This window comes from Crocodylus porosus, unplaced genomic scaffold (assembly GCF_001723895.1).
Source record: "Crocodylus porosus isolate Cpor-Errol unplaced genomic scaffold, CroPor_comp1, whole genome shotgun sequence".
In the NCBI taxonomy this organism is placed as follows: domain Eukaryota; kingdom Metazoa; phylum Chordata; order Crocodylia; family Crocodylidae; genus Crocodylus; species Crocodylus porosus.
Window position 1 is genome coordinate 13030987 of NW_017728912.1, and position 26092 is coordinate 13057078.

A 26092-nucleotide genomic window follows, 5' to 3' on the forward strand; every position below is an offset into this window, starting at 1 on the left:
TCCAGCAGGGCATTTGGTGCATTGGATGAGGTATATTACATTTCTGGAGGTGCAGCTGTAAGACCTGGGAATGCTGATGGCTCTGTTGTGGGGTGTAGTAATTGTGGGGGTGGTGGAGATGTGTTGGCAGGTTTTGCATTTCTTGTCATGGCATGGTCTGGATCCTTTTGGTGTGTTCTGGGTTTGGGGAAGTTTGCTTCTGGTGATGAGGTTGGCGAGGTTTGGGGCTTGTTTGAAAGCTAGGATGGGTGGCTCTGGGAAGATCACTTTAAGAATAAGGTCTCTTTCTATTATGGGTTGCAATTGTTTGAGGATTTTCTGGCTGGGTTCTTTCAAACATACAATCCTGATTGCCACCTCACCAATCTTAAACAGGCTTTCACCCAACAAGGACACTCCTTCAGAGAGATAGATCACATGTTTGAAAGAGCCACCCAGATACCGCGTGAAGAATTGCTGCAGTACAGAAGAACACCCCCCCACACAAATTGCACACTGCTAGTTATGACATATCATCCCTCCCTCAAACCCATATGGAGAATCCTCAAACAATGAAAGCACACCGGAAATCTATCAAAGACATGAATACTCGATTACCTGAACTCTACTTCATCAACCTCCTGGATACTAAAAATCATGGACTAAATATAGACATTGGATTTATGACACATTATAACCTGCTTGACATCTGACTTCCCAGGTACTTCTCCACTATTCATCCCTTTTCTCTCTCCCCCACCCCCAGCCTGTCTCTCACCCACTGACTCCTCAATCTACATTTTCACTGACTTTCTGTCTTGTATGAATACCAGCACAACCTGTCTTTTTTACTTTTCATTCCATCCAGGAACAGCACATATCAACTGCTGAAACTTCCTTAGCCTGACAAAGGGTTTTTGAACCTGAAGACTTGCTTAAAAATTGTTCTCCAACTATTTAGTTGGTCTAATAAAAGATATCAGAGTCACCCAAAGAACCTTGTCTGCCTATGTCCTTAGACCAACACTGCTACAACCTACACCCTTTTATTCAGTGTGAACCTTTAACCCCTCAGGAACCTATTAAGTAACTGATCCCCTTATCTCCTGTGAATAAGAGATTAGATCCATGCATATGCCATTTGTATTTTGTATTTTATCTCTCATCATTAACAAAAAATATTTTTGAGTAATGTGACCATTATCAAAAGTTAGCATTTACCAACGACTGTTCTTTGGTGGCATAAAAAAAATAGTGTTATGTTTCCCCAAGTGGTATCTTAATTCTCACTGTGGTAAAATAACTGAATAAATGTTGACTTGGAGTGTTGTTGTAGCCATTGTCCAGACAATGTCTGAGAGGCAGGGATTTTTGGTGATATCTTTTACTAGATAAACTGTATAGTTGGGAGAGCTGTTGAACAAGCTGTGGCCATCGAGTGCCCTTCCTTAGGTCTGAGAGAGAAGCAGCATTGTGGGAGAGAAACAGCTTCTCTCTTAGACTTGAGGAAAGACATTTGATGTCCGAAAGCTTGTCCAACAGCTCTCCCATCAGTATAGTTGGTCAAATAAAAGATATCACCAAAGATTCTTGCTTCTTGGGCTTCTTAATGATAATCATTAAATATCTTACTCTTAAACTAGTAATAGAACGCGCAAAAGAAATTGTGGTGCCATAGAGAAACTCTGTATCCATTGAAATTGCACAATTAGAACTTTGCTCTGCTAATCATCATGTGACGGTTTGTAGGATTATTTGCTTCCTTGTGTGAAACCCTGGCCAGGCATATTGTGGGGGTTTTTCATCTTCTATTCAAACAATAAATAGTGGCAAGAGTTAGATCTTGTAGCGTAATGGTGTGATCTTGTACAATAGATTTGAGACTGTTATCTCTTTTCTTACTGGGTGACAAGATAAGTGCACCTTGAAGACAACTGATTCTTGTTTTTTCTTGTTAATGCCATAGATGGGGCAGTAAGACTAACAGGTGGAAAAGGCAGTCATGAGGGACGCTTGGAAGTACATTACGGCGGCCAATGGGGAACAGTCTGCGATGATGGGTGGACTGAGCTAAATACCCAAGTGGTTTGTCGGCAGATGGGATTTAAGTAAGAATTGTTTACATAATGCAACTAACCCTTTGTGGAATACTTCTGGCAGTATGGTCTAATGGATGTAGCAGGTTGCCTTTTTTACCTTATGTTTATCAGTTTTGTATGGAATATGTTTTTAAATTGCACTGTACTATGCAACAGAATGCTAATCAACCCCCCCTAAAACCCTTTTCATAAGTGCCTGTTTTCTGCCTTGGAACAACACTGGCACTTTGCTGTTCTATGTCAATTCAATTTTTTTTATTCTTTTAAATAACTGGAAAAAAACCAACAACAGAGAGAAGGCTCCCATTGCCTTCGCTAGGCTTTGGATCAGGCCTTCTGTGAGAAGTGCTAATGGTAAGTATGCAGGACATGAGGAACATTTCTCCTTGATGTGAAAAGACCTTCATAGTTTTATGCTCCTAAATTTAAAAACAGACATGCTGTCGGTTGCACTACCAACACACTACCTGGACCCCGACTGTCCTCTGCAAATTACCAGTAACTTCCACCCTTGACCTCTGTGAGTATTGTCTGTATGCTGCAGGAGCAAGATAAGGACTCTGAATTTTTTAAACAACATTACCTGAGGGCCTTGTGAAGTAAGCTGAAATCTATCAAACTCCACTCTGACTTCTTCTACTCTCTCAGATGATGATGGCCTCTTAAGAGAAAGACTGGAAAGCTTGTATTCATCCTGAGACTGAGCAGTCCCCAAAACATGTACCAAGCTCATTCCTATCACCTTACCAGGTGACTGAGTCCAGACACATATCTAGGGGAAGAGGGCTTCTTGAAGAGAGGGAGGGAAAGCAGAGGACTGTGAGACACTGATGGTATCCCAACACTGAAAAAAGCATACAGGCCTACAAGCTGGCTCAAGAGGAGAGATCTTCCCAGAGGGAAGTCCTCTCATTTTTTTGTGGAAACCAGTTCTCCTCCATGAAAATCCCCTTGAACAGTTTTATGCATGTTTTTTATGCTGGGACAAAGGTATTTTTCCCAGAACAACTATAATATCTGTTTGTGGCCTTAGTCTGTAGTCACATTCCTATTATGTCTGGTAACAAAGGTGACTATGAGTAAATGGAATATATTTTACGGCATAACCTTTCTCCTACTTTCAGGATTTTGATAACACCAAGTAAGTAGGATAAAAGAGAAAATAACTACGGTAAAATCTCTGTTATCTGGCATCCCTCGGGAATAGTGGATGCCGGATAACAAAATATTCCAGTTAATTGAGCGGCCGGAACAGGCGTCCTTGCCTGTTTGGGCCACCGCTTCTGCCGCTGTGTCCGGGGCGTTGCTGCCCCTCCTGTGGCATTGCCGACCTTCCCACAGCATTGCTGACCACACAGGACAGGGAGGCAGGCCCCACATAGCCTGTTATGCCCTGGTCCATGGGAGCTTGGCAGCGCAGGCTGCTTTGTCCTGGGCTGTGGGGGCTTGGAGAAACCGGAAGTGCTACAGTGGGCACTTCCAGTTTCACTTTGCCTTACAAGCTGGCATGCTAGTTAACAGAGCATGCCGGCTTGTAAGGTGCCAGTTACCCGAGCTTTTACTGTAATTAAAAGAGAGCGCATGGCAAGAATAAAGGAAAGAATACAGAAAACCACATGTCAATAAAACCTCAATTCAGCAAGTCACTTAAGCATGTACTTAATTTTTAGCATAACCTAAAACCCCATAGTCAGCAAATAGAACTTTAGGTTGTTTGTAAAATTAAGCATTTGCTATGGTCTTGGCTGAATTGGGCCACAAGGTATATGAAGATTTGGGCAATATGTTTTAAAAGTTTCCTTGAACATAACCATCAGTTAGTCTTCAAAAAAAAATTGAAGCAAATTTACCCAGGAAGAGGCACAGAAAGTAGGCCTGTGCGAAATTTCAGCAGCCATTTCGTTTCAAAGGTGTTTCAGGCCATTTCGGTGCCCAAAACACCGAATCAGAATTGAAATGGAAGGCTCCGAAATGTTTTGGAAATATTCTGGAGAATTTCGGAGTTTTGGAGCCGGGCTTGCAGGGAAACAAAAACTAAGAAGAGGGAGGGAAGAGAGGGAACCAGCATTATGGTTATAGGTTAGGGGCTGACCCTCTTGGCAACACAGAGGCAGAGAGGGATCTTGGAGTCAGGATTGACTCCAGGATGAATATGAGTCGCCAATGTGACGAAGCAATAGGCAGAACCAACCTCACCCTGTCATGCATCAACAGGGGCATCACTAACAGGTCCCGAGAGGTCTTGCTCCCCCTCTATGCCGCGCTGGTCAGGCTGCAGCTGGAGTACTGCGTCCAGTTCTGGGCGCCGCACTTCAAGAGGGACGTGGAGAACCTGGAGAGGGTCCAGAGGAGGGCTACTCCTGTGGTTGAGGGGCTCCGTGGCCAGTCCTATGAGGAGAGGCTGAGGGACCTAAGTCTCTTCAGTCTCTGCAAGAGAAGACTGAGGGGGGATCTTGTGGCTGCCTACAATCTTATCAGGGGCCAGCAGCAGGGACTCGGGGAAAGTCTGTTCACAAAGAACAATGGGCACAAGCTGAGGGAGGATAGGATTAGGTTAGATATTAGGAAGAACTACTTCACTGTAAGTGTGGCCAGAGCCAGAATAGGCTTCCCAGAGAGGTGGTGCTCTCACCTTCCCTGGAGAACTTCAAGAGGAGACTGGATAGGCACCTGGCTGGGGTCTTATGACCCCAGCCACCCCCAGTGCTCCTTCCTGCCCATGGCAGGGGGTCAGACTTGATGATCTGTCTAGGTCCCTTCCGACTCATTGATTTTATGATTCTATGAGGGGGAAGAGGGCAGTAAGGACTGCTTTGATATTGACATCTAGCTCCCGGTTTGATTCCCCAGCTCTCTGATTGCTTTCCCCTGCTTTTCTGATCATTTCCCCCTGTTGTGCCTGGGGGTGTGGGCCCCTGGCTCTGCACATGGGGCTTCAGCAGGCTGCTGCTGCAGGCTGGGGCCAGCAGCAGCCACTTTGTGCAGCCTTTGCTGAGGGCTGGGAAGATTGCGGTGCTCCATCCTGCAGTGGGCCCCAGCCTGCAGTGGGAGCCTGCTGAAACCCGGAGCACAGATCCAGGGGCCTGTGCCCCCCAGGAGGACCTGTGGAAAGGATTAGAGAGTTGGGGGAAGTGATCAGAGAGCTGGGGAATCAAACCAGGAGCTCGGGAATAGAACTGGGAGCTGAGGGAATGTTCAGGTCTCTGAACGTTCCCCCAGCTTCCAGTTTGATTCCCCAGTTCCTGATTCGCTTCCTTAATCTTTCTCTCAGCTCTCTGATTGTTTCCCCCAGATCTTCCTGGTGGGTGCAACCCCTGGATCTGTGGCAGGATGACAGCAGGCTGCTGCTGCCAGCTGGGGATGGCAGCGGCTCTGGGCTATTTCCCCAGCCAGCAGCAACAGCCTGCTGAAACCTGGCTCACAGATCTGGGTGCCCGCACCCCCTGGGAACAGCTCAGGGAATGATCAGAGAGCTGGGGGAAGCAATCAGAGAGCTTGGGAATCAAACCAGAAGCTCTGGCTGACTGCTGGAGCCACCCCAGCTCCAAGACAGCGCGCGGCAGCCTGCTGAGCTGCACTGTACCTGTGCCATGGAGCAGCTGCTGCTTAGGTGCCAGGCAGGAGAGGATGATCCACGCTGTGCAGGGAGCTCTGCCATGAACTCCCAGAGGCCCTGATTTCTGCTGCTGCATCTGGTGAGTGTGGGGCTTTTTTTTTTGAAGTGCCAGGAAGCTGGGGCCAGGCAGGGGATAGGGATGGGCAAGGCAGCCATAGGGGCTTCTCCTGCAGCTCCCCCAGCTGAGGCAGAGGCAGGCACAGCCAGAGGAACTGCAGGAGGAGCCCCCATGCTGCCCTGCCTGGCCCCATCCCGCACCTGGTCCTAGCCTTCCGGCACTTAAAAAATATCAAAACAAAAAAAAAAGCCGCGGACTCATCAGCTGCAGCAGCAGCAGCAATCAGGGCCTCTGGAAGCTCGTGGCAGAGCACTCTCATGCAGTGCAGGGCAGTAGAGATCGCCCTCCCTTGCCTGGCACCGGCACGGCAGCTGCCCCATGGCACAGGTGCAACGTGGCTCAGCAGGGCGCCGCGCCTTGTCTGGGAGCTGGGGCAGCTCCAGCAGGAACCTGCAGCCTAGCAATGTTCAACCCCAGCTCCTAGACAGTGCGTGGCTCCCTGCCAAGTCATGCTAAAGCTGCGCACTCACTGGCTGTGGAGCATGCAGATGTCAGCATGCTGCCACTGCCAGCTGGGGCCAGCGCCAGCACCCGAGTGTGCTTGGCACAGCATGCACAGAGCGCTGAGAAGAACCTAGTGCTGGTGCTGGCCCCAGCCTGCAGCAGCAGCATGTTGTCATCCTGTATGCAGATCTGGGGACCCACACCCCCTGGAAGGGCTGCATGTCTGTGCTGGACTCTTCCAGGGTGGTGCAGGCCCCCAGATCTGCATGTGGGATGACAGCAGGCTTCTGCTGCCGGCACGTGATACTAGTTTGGCTTTGAACAGTTTGAGGTGCAGTTTCATAAAAAACCCTGCATCTATCTTCTTGAAACTTGGCAGGCTTCATGCCCTCAGAATAGGCTACCATCCCTGCAGTTTTCATCTGAACAGGCAACAAATGACAAAGTTATAGGCATTTTAGTGATTCTCCCTTGTAGCCTATGGCTGAAACACTGAAACAGTGTCAAAACTCTGAAACAGATTTGGCTGATTCAAAAAAGAACAGTGATCTGAAACACCAGAATGAATCACTGTCCCTCTGAAATGGCGAAACCGAAATGGAACATAGTTATTTTGTACAGCCCTAATAGACAGCTGCCAGGGACTTTAATGGATGCTAGACTTGCTTTTGCCAGAGCTATATTTCCTGCTGGCTTTGGTGTTTTTGGTTTTATTTCAGAGCATTTTGGGACTGAAGTATCTTGTTTTTATGCAGTACTGACAATAAATAATGCGTATGTATGTCTTACACAGGTATGGAAAACATGCACTGGAAAAGTATTTTGAAGAGAGCAGTGGGCCTATCTGGCTGGATGATGTCAGCTGCTCAGGAAAAGAGTTAAATATTCTTCAGTGCTCAAAGAGGGAGTGGGGGAAACATGACTGCAGTCATCAAGAAGATGTCAGAATAATTTGCCACCCACATAATGATGGCCACAGACTCTTACTGGGTAAAGCATTCTTAGTAGCTACAGTTTCTCTGTGGTACAGATTCAAGAAGTTGCATCCATTGCAAGGTTGATAAGAATCCAAATCTCTACTTCCTCTACTGGCTGCATGCCATTAGGTTGTCTCAGTCAGAATAAGTGTGCGTGCATATATGTATGTATAAAAATATAAAGGAGGACTGCTCATGGAGATAATGCAAAACAGTTATATTTCCTCCCATATGCAAAGCCTTTCTGAAGCATAAAGGAACACTGTGAATTTCAGAGCCACTGTAACTTCAATCTGTGCCTCCACGGGGCTTTCCTAATAGTATGCTTTCATGGAACACTATTAAAGCCGAAATGAACTGCTTGTTTCATGTCATCAGGACACAGAGAAGAAATTTACACTACAATGGATCAGTATTTTACCCTCCTCTGAAAAGATGAGATAAGTGAAATAGATGATTTTCAGAGGCAGCCAATGAAAGCATTTAGGGATGGAGGGAACTGGGCTTATTTAATCTGGAGAAAAGACTGAGAGGGGTTTCAGCTACCTGAAGGGAGGTTCCAAAGAGGATGGAGCTGGACTGTTCAGTGGCAGCAGATAACAGAACAAGGAGCGATGGTCTCAAGCTGCAGTAAGGGAAGTTTAGGTTAGATATTAGGAAAAGCTCTCTCACTAGGAGGGTAGTGAAACATTGGAACAGGTTACTGGGAGAGACTATGGACTCTCCATCTTCGGAGGTTTTTAAGACCCTGCTAGACAAAGCAGGCTGGGATGATCTGGTTGGGGGTGGTCCTGCTTTGAGCAGGGTGTTGGAGTAGATGACCACGAGGTCCCTTCCAACAGTCATTTTTTATGATCTCTGTGGAAGGATTTCTGTGTTAGAGCAGTAAAACCTAGAAGCCTCAGTCCCTAACCAGAACCCCATTACACTAACCAATAAACAAACCTAGAAACCTCTATCCCAGTGTGCCCAACCCATTCAGCCCTGTAGACCAGATGAGTGGCATAGGGCTGATCAGTAAACAGTTTGGTACCTGGGGTCCATGTGCAGGGCTGGTCTGTCAGCCCACATCCAAAGATGGGGCAATAAATGCTGCTTTCACTCCCCTGTTGTCAAATATTCAGATGCATGGGGAGTCCCATGGTTTAGGTGACATGGCTCTGCAGCCTGGCTCCAGCATGTGGTTCACAGAGCAATGGTGTTCAACCTATTGCAGTCCCTTTATAATGAAATACAAAGAAAGAATGAAGTGACTGTGAGAAAATGAATAAGAAAGGACAGGAGAGAGAGCTAGAGATACAAACTAGGAAGGAGACATTTAATATTATGAGGCGGCAAAAATACTTGAAATCTGAAAAACGAGCACACGGTTATACAAGGTATCAAGGGCTGGAGCGTTATTCGAATTGAAAAAAAGATTAGACCTTGCAATAAATAATGTAACATGAATAGGAATATGTGAAACTATGATAGTTGTGGCATAAGAGGGTGATCCCTATTTGCTTATAATGGCATTGTTTTACTGAATCTCTTTAGGTAACAGAGCACAAAAGTACCAAAAGAGAGCTTGGTACTTACCAATAACTCAGATTACCTCATTAACCTTTGTCAATTATTTTGGATTTGAATTTGGTAATTTTTTAATTATTGTCTATGTACCTAGATTTTTTTCAGTACAGAGCCATTCTTGGCATCAAAATAGGCAACCAAAAGAGACTGTAGTTTTGTCTAGGCTCTGTATTAGAAGAATACCAGTTGATTCCATACCATGAAGCCTTGTTGAAGGAAAACCCAGAAAGCAAGAGCACCCTTATATTCACCACTTTGCAATTAAAACTGGAGTGATAGCACAGATACAGCCGAGCCAAACTTTTAGTAACAGACAAACCAGTAAATAGATCATGAAGGGAAATATATTTTTTATTTTTAGCAGTAAATTGTAGTGGGTGCTAAAGATAAGGAGCCTTAGCATGGCTCAAGATCTATAGCATGGTCTATAAAAAGTGGCTAGAAGTATATGTACTTCAAGACACTATATATAGTGCATGGCAGGAGGTGCGACTGTGGAATTGGGATTGGATCCCAATCGCGCTAAATTGCCAGTGCAGGAGAAGCCTGGGATCTGGCCACATGTTCTACTTAAGGCACAATAAGAACTAGCCACAAAGTTATTATACATTTTTTGTTTTATCTCACCATTAATAGAATGAATGTGTGGCTGGGTTACTACTTAAGAGGTGATTAACTGGCTAATCATGTCTTAAGTCTAATGTGTGCCAAGGGCCTCAGTTACTTAAACATAGTTTAACAAATCCATTCAGTATAACAGAAGGTTTCCTGACCTGAAATATGGACTGAGTATATTTCAGGTGCATTCAAAGGAGGAAAGATACTTTGGCCAAGGGTTTTTTATTTTTTTAAATAGAGTGCCTAAGAATAGGCTCCTCAATCTATACTTAGGTAACTAAGTAAGCAGCCTGCCTTTCAGAAATGCAGAGTAATAGCTATGAGGGGATGAAAGAGCAATTAGCACTTTTGATGAGTAGTAGACAGCTAGATTCTATTCCAGTTCTTAGACAGTGAAGTGGATTTAGGCACCTAAATCCTAATCCACCCTGCTCAAGTCCCTGAAAAAAACCTTTAAACACCTCATGTTGTGACATGCAATCATATTAGCCTTAAGACTATGTCACAAAAAGCAGAGTGGAAGGACCCATCTACCTTTTGTATTAACAGTTTTTCAGGGACTATAGCATGTTGGAATAGGATCATAGTTAAACACCTAGTAGGTATGTTGGGATCTGGTCTTTATCTGTTAAAAATATTAACATAGTAACCTATCCTTAAGCAACATGTTGATCTGTATTTTTTAAGTTTTGCCAACATCTATTGTAAATCATTTTAGAGGGTAGGATTTTGAAAGGAGCCTAAAGCAGTTCAATGGAAGTGCAGAACCTCATCTGGATGCATTTGGGAGCTTAGCTCCCTGTGGATTTTTGGACAAGCCCAACCTCAATACATTGTATGGATTATTGCATTAAATATCTATCCCACATTTTAGCAATGCAGTATTTTCCTATATTTTTCCACATGTACATTTCTTGTTTTTTCTTCTTTCCTGGCTTCCATTTAGCCCCATGGTTTCATAGCCCTTATGCCCCATAAATGCTGAAAAGAATGTATTTATACTTGTAGTATCATATAGCCAATGATTTTGTGGGGGTGAGAGAGCTACAAGGTATTTGCTAGAACTGAATCCTCTCATCGCCAGAATAACAGGAATTCACATCACGATTGTTGTCTGCACAGACTCAAACCATCTGTTCTGTTGCATTCAGCTTACTATAAAGTGTAATCTGAGCTGAACACGGTCCGGTTCAGTTAAACAAATCCATATGGAACATTTCCATGTTCCTCTTACTTCACCTGAAACGGATATTAGCTTCCCATATCTATGCACATCTGATAAAATGTAACAAGGTAGGTTGACAATAAAATCTGTATACTTTACTACTAATATCCTATGTCCCTTTTTGGGTAATATGAGTATAATTTACACAGTAATCATTCTTCCAGAATAGCATTTCATTTCTCGAGAAGAATGAAAATAATGTATGTGATGTTTACTGTAAGTTTACTTGATGGACAGAAGACAAAGGCTATACTGTTATTATTTGTTTCTTTGCACTTGAGACAGTATTCATTTTTTCTTTTAAACATGAATTATGTGAAGGAGAACTGAGAGAAATAAGTAGACAATGTAGCAGCTTTTTAAATAGAAACACTAAAAGGGCCACCACATTTAAAATTAACATACATTAAAAATAACACTTTGAAGGTGTTAATATGCAATTAATTTTTTATGACAATTAACAGTTTGGGGAATAGATTTAAATAGTTCCCTTGGAGTGGTAAGAATCCTCATAGTATAAAGAATATTACAATCTCACCTTTAAGTCCCTGTAAATGTTACTAGCTGACTAGAAAGCAAGTGAAAATGACCAAAAATGTAATTATTCAATGTGTGTGAATTTCTAGACGTAAACAGTATGCTATTAATTGTAACAAATAAATTTGTAGTGAATGTCTTTTTCTAATGAAAAAAATAAATTTTTAAAGTTTTTAACTTTTATTCATAAGACCTTTGGTGAATTAAGCCCAAGAACGACAGAATTATTCCTAAGGGCTTATCTATACATTGTGTTATTCAGGAATAGCTGTTGTGCTTTAGTTTCACACCCTAACTTAAACTGAATGAACTTTTCAGTGCAAGATAAGACTAGTAACAATTTAACTAAGAGCAGAATTAAATCATTTGCTTTTCCTGTAGGGAAGGTAGACAGGGTTCTTTGGGTAAATGTGATATCTTTTATTAGACCAAGTAATTAGTTGGAAACATTGTTCTTCACAAACTTCCGGGAACAAATTCCCTTCTTCAGGTATACGGAGCATCTGATGGTGTTTGTGTGCTCTCCTGGGTAGAGTAGAACCTTAAACCAATATGCAAAATGCAGGTCTGTGAAAATGCAAATGTGAGTTAATAGGTGCAAGATGGGGGCAGGGAGGGAGGGCGGGGATGGAAGAGGGAATGTTGGCCTGGTGATAGAATGTAGCTAGAGAGGTTACCTGGGGTTATTGGATGGCAGGCAGGTTATAATGTGCCATAAATTCAATGTCTATATTTAGTCAATGGTTTTTTGTATCCAGTAGATTAATGAAGTGAAGTTCATAGGCTCTTCTACAAGTTTTTTTGTAAATTCCCTTTGAGAATTAGAACTGAGAGATTGGAGAGAGAGTGGTTGTCTTGTGAGAAATGTGCACTCACAGGTAGTTGGGTATTTTTGTCTTTGATAGGTTTTTGGTGTACATTCATTCTGGCGTGCAGTTGTTGTATGGTTCTCCTATGTATTTTCCATCCAGGCATTTAGTGCACTGGATGAGATATATTAATTTCTGGAGGTGCATGGGTAAGATCCAGGAATGGTTATGGCTCTGTTGTGGGGTGTAGTTATTGTGGGAGTGGTGGAAATGTGTTGGCAGGTTTTACATTTCTTGCCCGGCATTGTCTGGATCCATTTGTTATATTTTGGGCCATAGGAAGTTTGGTGATGAGGTTGGTAAGCTTTGGTGTCAGTTTAAAGGCTAGGATGGGTGGTTCTGGAAAGATCTCTTTAAGAATTGGGTCTTCTAGTATGAGTTGCAATTGTTTGAGAATTTTCCATATAGGTTCCAGGGAAGGGAATGGCAGGATGGTATGTCATAACTAATGGTGTGCGATTTGTGGGGATTTTCTTTTTTCTACTGTAGAAATTCTTCATGTGGTAGCTGGGTCGCTCTTTCAAAAGTGCAGTCTATTTTTCTGGAGGAGTGTCCTTGTTGAGTGAAAGCCCTTTTGAGATTTGTGAAGGTAGCTGACTTGCTAACTTGTGTTCCAGTTGTGTATGAGGAGCTTCTCCAGATTCTAAAAAGACTTCTACACATATTAAAATTTTATAGTTGATTCTCATTTAGGTGTAAAAGCTGTAAAAGTAATCTTGAAGTAAATTAGACTACAGAGAGGTGCAACAGGGCAGCTCTGTGCCTTGGGCAGCAGCAGTGCATGGGGTAGTGGAAGCAGCTGTTATTTTTGTGCCCTCCACCCCTAAATCTGTGCCTGGGGCTATTGCCCTGGTCACCCCTCCTTAGTTATGCTACTGGCTTTACACCAAAGTTCCTTTACATTAAGGCTCTTTGCACTATCCAAGTAAATAAGAACCAAGCTGGTTGTGTGTTTTAGGATGGAAAGGTCTTGGTTATTTTAGTATTTGATCAACAATTTTCACTTTTGAGGATGTGGACAGATGAAAAAATTAAGGTAAATTAAAAGGGGGCAGCGGACTTGCTAGATACCAATTCTTCCATAGTAAAATCCATGGTTCATCTTACTGGGCATATCTACATGGGCAATTATAGCAATTGAATATAGTGTGGTTCAATCTGAGCTGGATTAAAGTAGTTCAGAAGTCAGTATCTATATGTGTATTTATGCACAGTAATTTACTGCGCTACTGGATACCATTTGTATCTGATGGGACTATCCAGCAGTTCAGTAAATTAGTCTACTGCATTCTAATTGCCATACATGTATAGATAGGGACACTTTACTGTGCAGTAAATTAGTCTGCTGAGCAGTAAAGTGTCTTGTGTAGACGTGCCTACTGTAAATGGGAGTAACTGAGATGGTTCACTTCTGGATGAAACAACTATGGAATTATTGCAGTTTAACTTCCACTTATGGCATAAAATGCACACACAAATCTGTTACTGTCGAGAGCCGATTTGACTTAATCCTCTGCTTTTAACTCCATATAATGTATTCATCTCTCCACATCTGAGTATGAGAAGATGGCAAAATCCCACTAACTCTGATCAATGAGTATCAGATTAATTTTGCATTATAAGAAATTCTGGATTAAGAATCAATTTAAAAAGGCAAAGAAAATGTCTTACTACAAATGAAAGTTTGGTTTAATTATGCCAATACATCAGACTGCATTAGTAAACATGCTGTTGAATACTAAGCGTTAGGAATAAATTCTTATTAACAGATGTATTCTGAGTACTGTGACATTTTTGTTGAGACCCAGGGTTAGAGCACCTGTAAAGGTAATTTGAGAATAACTGGGTGCATAGATTCATGAAGAGAGGTTTGGTTAAACTCACTTATAGATGTTCTGCATGAAGACTATCAAGACAGATTTTACCTGATTGCCCTCTCCTACTGGGAAAAGTATTGGAATGTGCAGGTTCCAGTTAAGGTACAAGCTGTGCTACATATATATGTATATGTAATGGAAGAAACAGTGAAAAGTTTGTTGAACATAAGCAAGATTTGACCTCATCCCTGGAATGTGATGGAAATGACCAAAAGCATGAGCTCTTACTTCTGCTGTTGTGTGTTGACAGCTGTATCTTATTCACAGGTCTTCCGATCAGGCTGATGGATGGCGAGAATAAGAAAGAGGGACGTGTAGAGATTTTTATCAATGGCCAGTGGGGAACAATTTGTGATGATGGATGGTCTGATAAGGATGCAGCTGTGGTCTGTCGACAGCTTGGCTACAAGTAAGAAAAATCGTTCAACTATTCTTCAAGTCATCTGGTTACTATGTCTGAATGCATAAACTTTGCGCAACTGAATATCACCTTATCCTGTCTTCTTAGAATTATTTTTCTCTGTTGTACTTGACACACAAAATATTTTGGAAGCATTTCAAAAAATGATGACATAGTTCAATACAGTAATTATTCAAGTAGTACAAGTATGCCTTACAAAGATATACCACAAGTAAAATATACTATTAGTACACTAGTACAAGAAGTGGTATACTATGATACTTACCCATAAAAAATGCATAGTAACTAATGGTTCTGCAAAAAGCTATACTGCTGCCAAGACACATAACCATCTTTATTAGGATCACCTAGCAGCTGAAGTGCAGGTTTATAGTAACTATTGGAAAAAACCTTTAATAAAGCTAAATATTTCCAGATGACTAAATTCTTGTATAAATGTTATATTTTTGTTACTTTAACAGCTATATATTAATATTATTGTTTCTGCAATGGACCAAATGTTCATTTACACTTGTCAGTGAGTTGCGTTGATGAAACTGAGATGACAATTTGGCTTGGTGTATCTGTTCAGTATTCTTTACTCTTCAAGCTATTTTTAACTTAGTACTTTGATCCTTCCTCAGCTTGGTGCCAGGGTGTTAACTAAAATCCTTTAGGAAGGGAAAAATCATGGAAATAAGTAGAATCTTCATATCTACAAGCAAAAATTACTACTACTTATATGTTTGGACCTGGAGATGCCATGTTTTTGTTCTGGAGTTTTTTCAGTCCTAAAAAGCTTCTGGGATTTGGTGGCAAATAACATTTTTTTATTCATATAAACACCTTTGATCACAACAATTCTATTTGTGTATATTGGGTCAAAATCTATATAACCCTTGAAACATGGCCACCTCTGGAATACAACTTTATAACAGTGGTGAGTAATACTACAGAAAGTTTTAGAAAAGGGGAGGTAGTGAAGAATGCCTGTTCATAAAATAGCAAAGAAATTAAACATAGGCAGAATGTAAAGTCAGGCTGGGATTTGGCCTGAGTATTGAAGATAATAAGTTTTATTCTTACAAAGAAGAAAAATCTAGGTACTGTTATTGTGTTCACAAGTGTTTGTATACATTGTGATCATAATGTGATCTTTAATAACCACAAAGGGTTGACGTTATGGCAGGATTACATGTCAGTCTCTAATGTACCACTACTCTACCTTCAACCCTTTGTAGTTATTAAAGATCACAGCAGGTAGAGATATTGACATGATCTCAGTGGGCACATCTACACATGCATAATGTGACACAATAAACTCTAGCACATGTCACAGAGTTTATTGCTCCCGGGCATGCCCAGGACTGCGGCGTGTTGAGCCACGACTGCTTCAACCTAGCTCAACATGCTGTGGAGGCACTGGCTGGGGCACAAGGGTGCTCTGGTGCAGGGCTAGACAGCAGACAGCCCCTGCACAGAAGCACCCTGTTGCCCCAGCTAGCCCTATCAGTGTCTACACGTGCGTTGCTGTGGAGTAAAAAACTCCATCGTAGTACTTGTGTTTACAAATATTAACCTATGGCAGAGTTAATTAGTTGACTCCATCCTAATAGTCCTGCACATGTAGATGCTGAGATGCTTATTGCATAGCTAATTAGGCAACTGCAGTAAATAGCTCATGTAGATACTTGGCATACCTTCTGCCTGACTTCAAGTAACAGATAATCATCTCTGTACACAAAGACTTGGAAAACCTTAAGTGGTTTTGTAATGACATACATGGTTTAATATCAACTCCACTAAATAGCATTAATATCTTCAGCAGAACATTGTCCAGTGCCACCAGGCATGGGAATTGCTTCAGCACTAATTCAAAGACGGAATTATTAGCTACTGAATTACTAGCACTGAGAAGTTTTTTATCTACTTATTGACCTGACCTGACCCTGCTTAGCATGGATTTGATGGGATTGTATGACAAGAATGTAGCTGGTGGTTAGATTTTAATAATTTGAATAAAATTGCTGAAATAAAACAGACAAAAATGTAATAAAAAAAATGTAACTTTCCCATGCCATCTTTGAACCAAGCCACTCAGTCAGCTAACTTCACTCATTAGAAGTTTCTTTCTGGGGCACTGGGGAGCACTGTAGTTGTGACAACCAAGGGCAGACATATAAATGGCAGTGCTAATAAGACCTGAAAAATGCCGAGAAAAGGCTGTTTTATAGCAGAAAGTTAATGAAATCTACCTCCTTTGAGTGTTTCTAGAAATAAATTCTGAGCTAAAGAAACTTATTGATTTGTTTTACCCCCTGAGTGTCTGCTTTTTCCACAGTGTAATCAGACTTGCAGTCACTTCATATTTCTGTCATAGCCACACCAAACCTGTCACTCATCCTGACCTTGCCTTTTAGGCAATTTCCAAGACTTTCAGTTTGTATCATGTCATAATATGGGTTTAAAATTAAGGTAGATAATACAGTAGAATATGTATTAGTTGAAGGACTCAGGACAGAACACACATTTTGGGGGCTTGAGAGTTCTGATAACTTAGGGCAATAACAGACACTGGATTTCTCTCCTTTTATCCTAGTATCCTACAGGCCCATTGTCTCACTTTTAGCATCTGTGAAGTATCTTGAGACAACACCTTTTCTTAATTTGAGTTAATTGCCATTCAGGCTGCCTGTGTAAATGTCCTGCATCTGTTTTGATACAAGTCAAACCCTGGAACAGTCAGAAATGGGATAAATCCAAGGCTTGTTTTTACTTGCAGAGTCAGCCAGCAGGTTTTACCAGCAGTCAGCCAGCTGAAAGTCTATGCGGAGCATTGGTTTCCCCAGGACTCCAGTTTCACTCCTTGGGTGGATCCAAACATGCAAGCATGTGCATTTGTGGCAGTGCAGACCTCTTTGCGGCACTAAAAACTGCATGCATTGCATGTTAAACCATGTGTGGCACTGCTAATTTGTAGCAACAGGTCAAAATTTGCTACCCAGATTTCCTGATAGCAAAACAAAACAAAACAAAACCTGAAGGAAAAAGCGGCACAAAGCATGCCAAAGTGGTGTGCACCATAGGTGATGCATAGGGGGTGCACGTGCTCCCCCTGAGAGCGCTGGTGATCCCCTCCCTTCCGAGAGCGAGCGCTCTTGGCTTAGGTGATGGGCAGGGGGGGAGGCAGGCAGAGTGCTGGTGTCCCTTACAAGAGGTGCCAGCGGCACTTCCTGGCTTACCATCCGGCTTGGGGGGACCTGATCGGCCAGTGCTGCCTGCAGACAGTCCCTACTTCGCCCACCCTTGCTGCTGATGCCCATGTCACTGCCTGTGGGTGGTCCCCACTTGCTGACACCGCCAACACCACCTGCAGGCGGTTGCCATGGCTCCCCAGCCTCTGGAGGCATGCGTCACTTATGGCGTGTGCCAGGACAAATGTGGAGACGGGGGAGCAGAGAGCCCAGGATATGAAGCCCCCATGCTGAGGCACCCTGAGCCCCAGCCACTTGCTTCCTGGCTGGCTGGGGTGATGGGTAGTTCAAGATGGGGGAGCAGGCAGCCCTGGACTGGCTTCTCCCCTGTCTTTGTATGCCTCAGTGCAGGGGCTGTGCTGTGGAGCCCCCACCCTGAGGCACGCAGAGACAGGGGAGAAGCCAGCCCATGGCTGTCTGCTCCCCCATCTTCAGGCACACTGCTCCCCAGCCAGCTTCTCCATGGCCGGCTGTGGTACAGTGAGCCATGGTGCAGGGGTTCCACATGCCTCAACACAGGGGCTCTGCCTGCTCCCTCGACTCAAGGCACACTGCTCCCCAGCCAGCTGGGGAATGGCTGGCTGAGGTGCAGGGTGCCTCAGTACAGGAGCTCTGCAGACTGTAGAGGTGGGGGAGCAGGCAGCCCAGGTCTGCTCCCGCATCTCCACATGCCTCTCCCCAGATGGCTGGGGTACAGGGTGCCACAGCACAGGGGCTGCCTGGTGGCTAACCCTGCACTGAGGCAACCCTATGCCCCAGGCAGCGCCCCCCACAGCACATGGAGCAGCAGGACATTGTGTCCTGCTGCAGACTACACAGGTGGGGGTATGCAATGTGGCCCAAGGCCACATTGTGCTGCAGCAAACACACATTTGTGCTGCAGCAAACACACATCCTTGCTTGTGTGGACAACTTTGCTTACTTGCACCAAATGGGAATAATCTGGTCCTAGGCTGTCACTGCATACATCTTTTTGCTGTGGTTCAGACTTCATAGTGGGTGCTGACTTGAATGTCCCAAACCAGGTTTGCACCTCCTTTGGACATATCCAAATGTGAAGAAAGGTGTAAATTCAGAGATAAATATATGCTGCTCTCTTTCTAGAAAGTGTGGGAAAACAGGAAGAAAGAGTCAGTATTCATGAAGAGTGATCATGGGACTAAAAAGTTCCACACTAAATAAAGTATGCTGTTTCTCTTAACAGATTGTGATGGACATGTACACTACAGCTATGAGGAAGTTTCATTTCTCTAGCTTTGCATTGCTTTTTTTCTTGGAAAATACAAGGCCTGTAAATCAGACACAGACACTTCTGACTGAAGGCAAGAGGGGAGGAAAGAGTTCCTTAAAATGCAGACTTGGGAAAGAGTGGAAAAATGGATATATCATTGTACTGTATGTGACTCCCAGTGTTAGTGAGTATTATTTATTTTCAGGAATGTTGGTAATTGACTTTTCACTGAGGTTTGTTTCTGAGAGTGAAGCAAGGAAACCCTCAGTTGGCAAGAAGTCTAGGCTTCAAGTTGTATTATTTTTAAAGGTCCTGTCATTATGCCAGCTTTCCAGACTTGCAGATTATTAATGCCAGCTGCAGAAAAATGTAATCTAAAGGACATTAAAAAGTAGTCCCCCTTAATGGGAAAAGCAGTCATGAAATCATAAAAATAATTAATGATGCCTAATCAAAACACTGAAAGCCGAGCAGAATTGAAAGAAAGTGCAGCCTATGTGAAACATTACCTAATGTCTGAAAATGTCCAGTGTACAAGCAGAGTATTTCTGTAGAGAGGGGAAAGGATACAAGAGATTTTTAGAAACTCTTACATTTGCAGAATGTATTAATTGGCATGATGAACAATCCTAGATATATTTGGGTACTTTTCAGTAAGAAAAGAATACTAATCACATACTCTAATACAAAAGGAAAAGATGGGGATATTTTTAAATACAATCTTTTACTCTAACTGAACCTTGCATCTAACCTCTTTAATGTGGACTTTCTATACAAAACAGGTTTTGTGTTTGCATGACACAAACAGGAACATCCATATACACTGCTACATAACTGTGAACTGAGTTGATGCAGTTCACTGTACTAACATACAGATTCTTACATTTTTTCTTATAGTTTACATGCCAGCCAAATGCTGAGTGATGAGTTCCATATTTGCTTTCAATAGCTGACACTGTGGAGGAATAGAGAGTAGGATTTTTTAAAGTATTTAGAATTGGCTGATCTCTTCTACAGCTGAAGTTATTAGGCTTTTCTGCTGATTTCATTACAGATGCTATTAGGCCAACAACAAATGCTTTTGAAAACAATCTACTGGGAAACTACTGTTGGAAACTTGGCATGAAAAAGAATAAGAAATGGTTTAAATTATTTTAATGTTTCTTTCTAATATGTATTTAGTTAATAATATAGCATTTTGCTTCTAAATGTGTTATAACAAAAGCCTGGAAGTTCACCTTTGAAGTGTAATTGTACCCTCTGTTTTTGCTAGGGAACAAAGTGTAATAATGCTTCTTTGGATTTACATTGGTGTAACAAAACTCAGATTTTTTCCTTTGTATATTTCTGTACTGTACTGTTTTATTGGCAAAGCAACCTGGGGTGGTGTTTTGCTACTTCCTGCTTGACACAGGAACCAAATCATGCATAGTCAATATAAAAGTGCCAAGGGTCTCCTGGGCCATTGGCTCTAGTCTTCTACAGTCACAGGCACTCAGTTATCCAAGTGTCCACAAGGTGTTCTGACATCTCTTTGCACAACACAACTGCAAAGCACCCAGCACAGGGGCTTCCCTGGGGGTGGTGAAATCTGGAGGAAGGAAGCAGCAGCAGCAGTCCCCAGAGAAGCAGCTGCAGGGACCACTGGAGTAGCTGTGGAAGGCACAGGGTGCTGTACAAGGGAGTAGCACATTTACTTCCTCACACTGGTGTTTTTTCATGGCACACTTGCATTGCTCTCATGACACACTAGTGTGTCTTGGCACACCCTTTGGGAATCACTGGGTTAAGGTATGCTCAGAGGATTCTTGGAAGAGGATCATTGCCACACTCTACATAGGAAAGCAAAGCCTCACAATCCATATCAATCTCACCTGGCTCTAAATTTGACAGTCTGCTTGATCCTGAGCATGTGAGCCAGACCCATCAGGTAGCCACCTAAGAGGTTTTTACTATTAGCATGCCCAAACACCTACTTCTGGCTAAGATCCCTTCTCAGTGCTTTAGAACAGGGGCAGCCAATGTCTGGCTCATGGGCCAGATCAGACTCTCAGCAGGCTCCATTTCCCAGGAGCTCCTGCCCACATCATGGCTGCTGGTTTCCATGGAGACCCCAGGAGCAGTGGGGCTGTGACAGTGCAGGGTCAAGGTTTCCATGGAGACTGGCCCCAGCAGTGATGGCAGGGCACGCAGCTGGCCGGGGAGCTACTTCAGGGCTGGGATCTTGCAGCGGTGACAGTGGTGGTACAGAGCTGGGGCAGAGCTGCAGTCCACTGCCCACATGCTCTGGAAAGAGCTGTGCAGGCAGCAAATTCTGACTCTGCCCCACTCCAGATTATGCATTCACCGCCGCAAGAGCCTGACCCCAGCAGCTTCTTGCCGGAGCAGCTCCTTGCCCAGCTGTGCGCCCTGCCAGCGCTGCTTGGGTCAGTCTCCATGGAAACCCTGGTCCTGTGCTGCCACAGCCCCACCACTCCTGGGGTCTCTGTGGAAACCAGCTGCAGTGATGCAGGCGGGAGCTGCTGGGAAATGAAATCCAGCTGCTGGCTGGATCCACCATTTTGCTTACCCCTGCTTTATAAGAAAGTAACTCCACCTCCCCATCTTCCACATGCACAAATCCAGGAATATATTCAAAGGGAGCAACAGTTCATTCTTGGACCCTACAGGCAACTGCTAGAAGCTTGAAGCATGTGATTTTCAGATACCATCCATGCGAATACTAGGTTTTCATTATTCCGTACCAAAATCTTAAATCTACAAACACACACAAACTACTATACCAAGAACACCCCTGTCCCATCATATCACCTTGTCCATAAACCTGTCAAGTTCCATCTTGAAGCAATTCAGATTCCTTTCTGCCACCACCTTTTTGGAAGGCTGTGCCAGAACATCACTCCTGTGTTGGTTAACACACTTCTTTCTGATTTCCTGTCTAAATTTGTGTGCAGCCAGTTTATATCTATTTGATCTTGTGTCAGTATTGTTCTTTAACTTATATATAGCTCTGCTCCTTCCATGATATTCACCCTGTGAATATATTTACAAAATATAATCATTTTCCCATTCGGATTTCAGTTAGCTAATTTAAACAAGCCAAGCTCCTTTTAATCTCCGCTTAAAAGATAGGGCCTTCATTTCCCTAACTGTCCCTGTAACCCTATAACTTAATTTCCCTAACTGTCCCTAAAACCAGTGTGAGATGCTGCTAGAGGCACGCTGAGAACAAAAAAATGTTCACCGCACTACATATTTGCAGGACAAGCTCAGAATTTGATACGTGGATTTCCATGTATCAAATAAAAGCACCCTGGAAAAAAGCAGTGCAGGGCACAGTTCACCACCATACTTGGAGGCAAGCTGGGACTTGGACCTCCAGAGACACTCTGGCATCTAACCAGTGTCTCTATGGTGCCCCCTACTGCCCTAGCACTCTGCGTTCACATGCTGGAGCAAGCAGGAGTGACCCGGTGCAAGGCTGTAAGTAGGGATTGCAATGGGGGGGGCAGGCTGTAGATATGTGGGGGTTGTGTGAGGGTAGGGGGGCTGGTCAGGGGACATGAGTCCCCTGCAGGGCCCCAGCTCTCTCTTGCAGCAGTGGCCGTGGGCGCTCAGGGCCTGCTGCGGCCAGAGTCCCCAGTGGTGCAGTTCTGGCCGCCTCAGAGCCGGTGCCACCTGGTGTGGGGCTGGCCCAGGTTGGCTTGGGGCCGTGTGGCTTCAGACAGCACTGGGGCCGCTCGGGCTGTCACCCGGGGCCCAGCCGGACTCACAGGAATCACGTGTCATGCTGAGCTGAGACCCACTTCCATGGAACTGACCTGGCCCAATGGTGCGCAGTGCCCATGGAGGCAGGACCCGGCCTTGCATGACAAGTGGCCTGGGGCTGCAAAAAGGCATAGGGCCCCATGTGGCACTGCACTGAGCCAGGCTGCACCCACAACAGGCGGCACGGGTAGCACCAGCTCTGAGTTGGCTGGAGCCACGCTGCGAGGGAGCTCAGACAGCAGTGGGCCCTCAACACCTCACAGCTGCTGCTGCTGTGGGGGTGATCTGTGAGCCCTGCAGAGTGGTTGCAGCCCTGCGGGGGGGGAGGCAGGGAACTGGGGCCCTCTGGGCAAGTTGGGGCCCTGCAAGGTGGAGCTGGGCCCTGCAGCAGGGGCTGGGGCCTTTCAGGGGGAGCTGTGGGCCCTGCAATCCCCCCACACCTTATCCACACACTCCATACCCCTCCTGCAAACCCCATATCCCCCCATCAGACAGCCATCGTGCCCAGACAGGATGAGACCTGCTGGCAGGAGCTGTGGCTGCAGGGGCAGCTGTCCCTAAATCCTAGTTAGTACGGGTGTGTGAAACAGGCCGTATTTGATTCTGATTTGGCCTGAATCAAGAACAATGATTCGATTTGTTGATTCAGATCACCGTCCTGATTTGATTCGGCCGAATCTGAAGATTCGATGCTGATTTGGAAAAAAAATCAGCAATTCAGCCATAGACACAGCTTTAAATGTTTTTTCTACATACCTCCAGGTACCAGGCATGACTCGTGAATACTGCAATGGTGGGGTGGGTGGAGCGTCCCAGAGGAATGCAGTAGGGCCCCCTACATGTGCGGGCCCCCCACATGCTCAGTGGAAGTGCTTCTGGTCCACTTCCAGGTCCATCGGGGAGTGCGCTGGGGGTCCTCCCTGCACCCCCTCCAACTTGGTAATAGGCCATGGGGGACCCCTAGGTGCCCCCCCAGACCCAGGAGGCACCAGTCGCCGAGCTGGGGGGGCACAGGGGATCCCCCTAGTATGCTCCCTGGCAGACCTGGAAGTGCTTCTGGTTCACTTGTGGGTCTGCTGCCGAGAGTGCTGGGGAGCCCTCCGCACTCCTGTGGGATGCTCCATCCGCCCCAGCATCGCAGCATTGATGAGCCATCTTGTACCTTGAGGTACATAGAAAAAACATTTAAAGCTGTGTCTATGTCCAAATTGTCGAATATTTCCTAATCTCCCCGAATTGATTTGGGGCTTCCAATTCGATTTGGAGAGATTAAAGGCTAACTGAAGACAGAGGCTAATGTCACTCTGCTAATGATATGTGGTGGAAAGCAGAAGAGATAATAGACAAGGCTGGATGGTGATAAAAAAGGGAGTGTGCACCCCCATGTATTTATTTTCCATGCTATTTGCTATAATTGTGTGTATGTAAATGTAGGGAAATGCTTACTTGGTCTACTTGAATTTCAGTGGAATTCGGGTGCTTAACTGCTTTTAGCTCCATGGAGAATTCTAGGTTCAGATCCTTCAAACAAAACCCTTAACAGGGAGATGTTGGGTGGGGGGGCATGGAAAATGTTTATTAACTAGTTCAGTAGCCAGTTATGCCAGTTCCTTCACCTTCTGCTCTTCACTTAACACTATTAGTCCTATGACCTATGCACAGGACTAATAATAGTCCTTCTGTCAGGAAGGGACTAACAGAAAAATATCAAATAAAACACTACATATACAATAGAAATGCACGCACGGGCATGCAGACACACGCGCGCGCGCACACACACACAAAATAGTATCCCATTCAAACAAACTATCACACAAGTGTGATTTGAGGGAATTGGCCTTTTGTACTACTTAAGAAGCTTTTCTGATCTTGGGCATGATTAATACTGCAGAAGAGCACATTGTGTTGCTACTGCACAATCCATGAATTTAACAGAAGCCATTCAATAAAGAGCCAGGCTTGTTTTCCTGTCATGGGCAGCTGTAGGCTGCCTGCTAGCATGTCCTGTCTGGATTGGAAGTTTGTATCATTTATATATTACTTTCTCTCTCCCTCTGATAGCAGTGGGCTAATAATAGGTGTTAACAGAGGTTCATGTTCTAGCATGAAACTGAAACACACAAGGCCACACAAGACAAGTAGATTTAATACTATTAAATCTACAGCCCTTCCAGTTACATACGTTCTCCATAAGTCGTCCTTCAAAGCTGTTGAAGAACATCAGACCTATCTTTCCTGGGATATGTCCCATTTGGTTCAGCAAGTGCCAAATAAGTACCATGTACTGAATTTACACAGTAATGTGCAACCTACAGGCTGTAGCCTGGATCTGGCTCCTAAAGCAACAGGTTTCAGCCCGCAATGTGGGGCACCAGTGGTAAACAGATTGGCATGGTAAATCCCATTCCAGGCCCTGCTATGTGCTGCTGATCCCCTCCACAGCCCTCTCTGCTTATTCCTTCCCCTCTCCTCTGTGGAAGACACTGTTTACTGGAGGTAAACTCTCTTCCTCTCTGCCTTTCCCTCTCTCTGAAATTGTTAACCATGTCCCTCCCCACACTTTTCCTGCCCATCTCCCCTACCAGAGAGGAGTGATGGCCTGAGGTGCGCCAACTTACCAACAGCCACCCTGCTGCTCTAAATGATGGAGATCTACTGAATGTGCATGTTAACTTCTTTGCATAGTCAACAGCTGTCAGAAAGGGGGGAGGCTTTACCAGTGCACATTGAAAGCCACTTTCCTTGACAAACAGTGGAAACGCTTCATTGAAGCGTAACCATTTCTGATGACTTTGCACCAATGAATAATCTCATGTCACATGCAACAAGCCCCCTCCTACATCTTCATATCTCGCTGTAAAACTTACTTCATTTGTCTCCATACCTTTCTGTCTACAAACTGTTGGGCTGAGTAGTGTATTTATTGTTGTGTGTGAGGGTTAGCTGGTAATGTCTTTGAGGCAGAGACTTTGCTAAATATTTGTTAAAGAGTGGGGAACACAATGGTAAGAAATACTTGTAGGAGAAGGGTACTCTGGAAATTAAACATGACGTAAATTTTAGTACTCTGGGGACTTATCGGAAAATGTTTACTGAGCTTTCATCAAGCACATTACTAGTTGCTTCTTGATAAAGTTTTCTTAAAGGCAGATATGATTTTCCAACAAAAACTATGCTTTCCTCACTTTTTGTGATACCAGGGATATCAGGTACATCCCTTGCAGCTTCTGCAATCAGTATGGTTGTTCAAGAGGGGAAAAAAATGAAAGATTTGGAACAAGGAGACATGCAAGTTAAACAAATCATTCAAAGTCTATAGTGCTTCCAAACTCAATGAGATTTTGGATTATCTGGTGTGTGTGTTGGCCATGCAAACTAAGATGTCTAGGGACAGCTTGCCCTTGTGCTACTGTCTCAGTCAGATGTTTTCTATGTTTTTTTTATTGAGTTTGCAATTCACTTGTTTGAACCAGTATTTCCTGGTTATCATGCAGGCAAAAAATCCATCCAG

General features: G+C 44.1%; 1 protein-coding gene across 1 annotated transcript in view; it reads left to right on the top strand.

The window, feature by feature from the left end:
- Positions 1-26092, top strand: part of PRSS12 (protease, serine 12) — an 80101-nt gene that overhangs the window by 24529 nt on the left and 29480 nt on the right. Inside the window, exons 6-8 of the mRNA XM_019533959.1 lie at positions 1946-2087; positions 7050-7246; positions 14196-14337. Of these exons, the coding sequence (XP_019389504.1) occupies positions 1946-2087; positions 7050-7246; positions 14196-14337 (481 nt within the window). The remainder of the gene's footprint in view (positions 1-1945; positions 2088-7049; positions 7247-14195; positions 14338-26092) is intronic.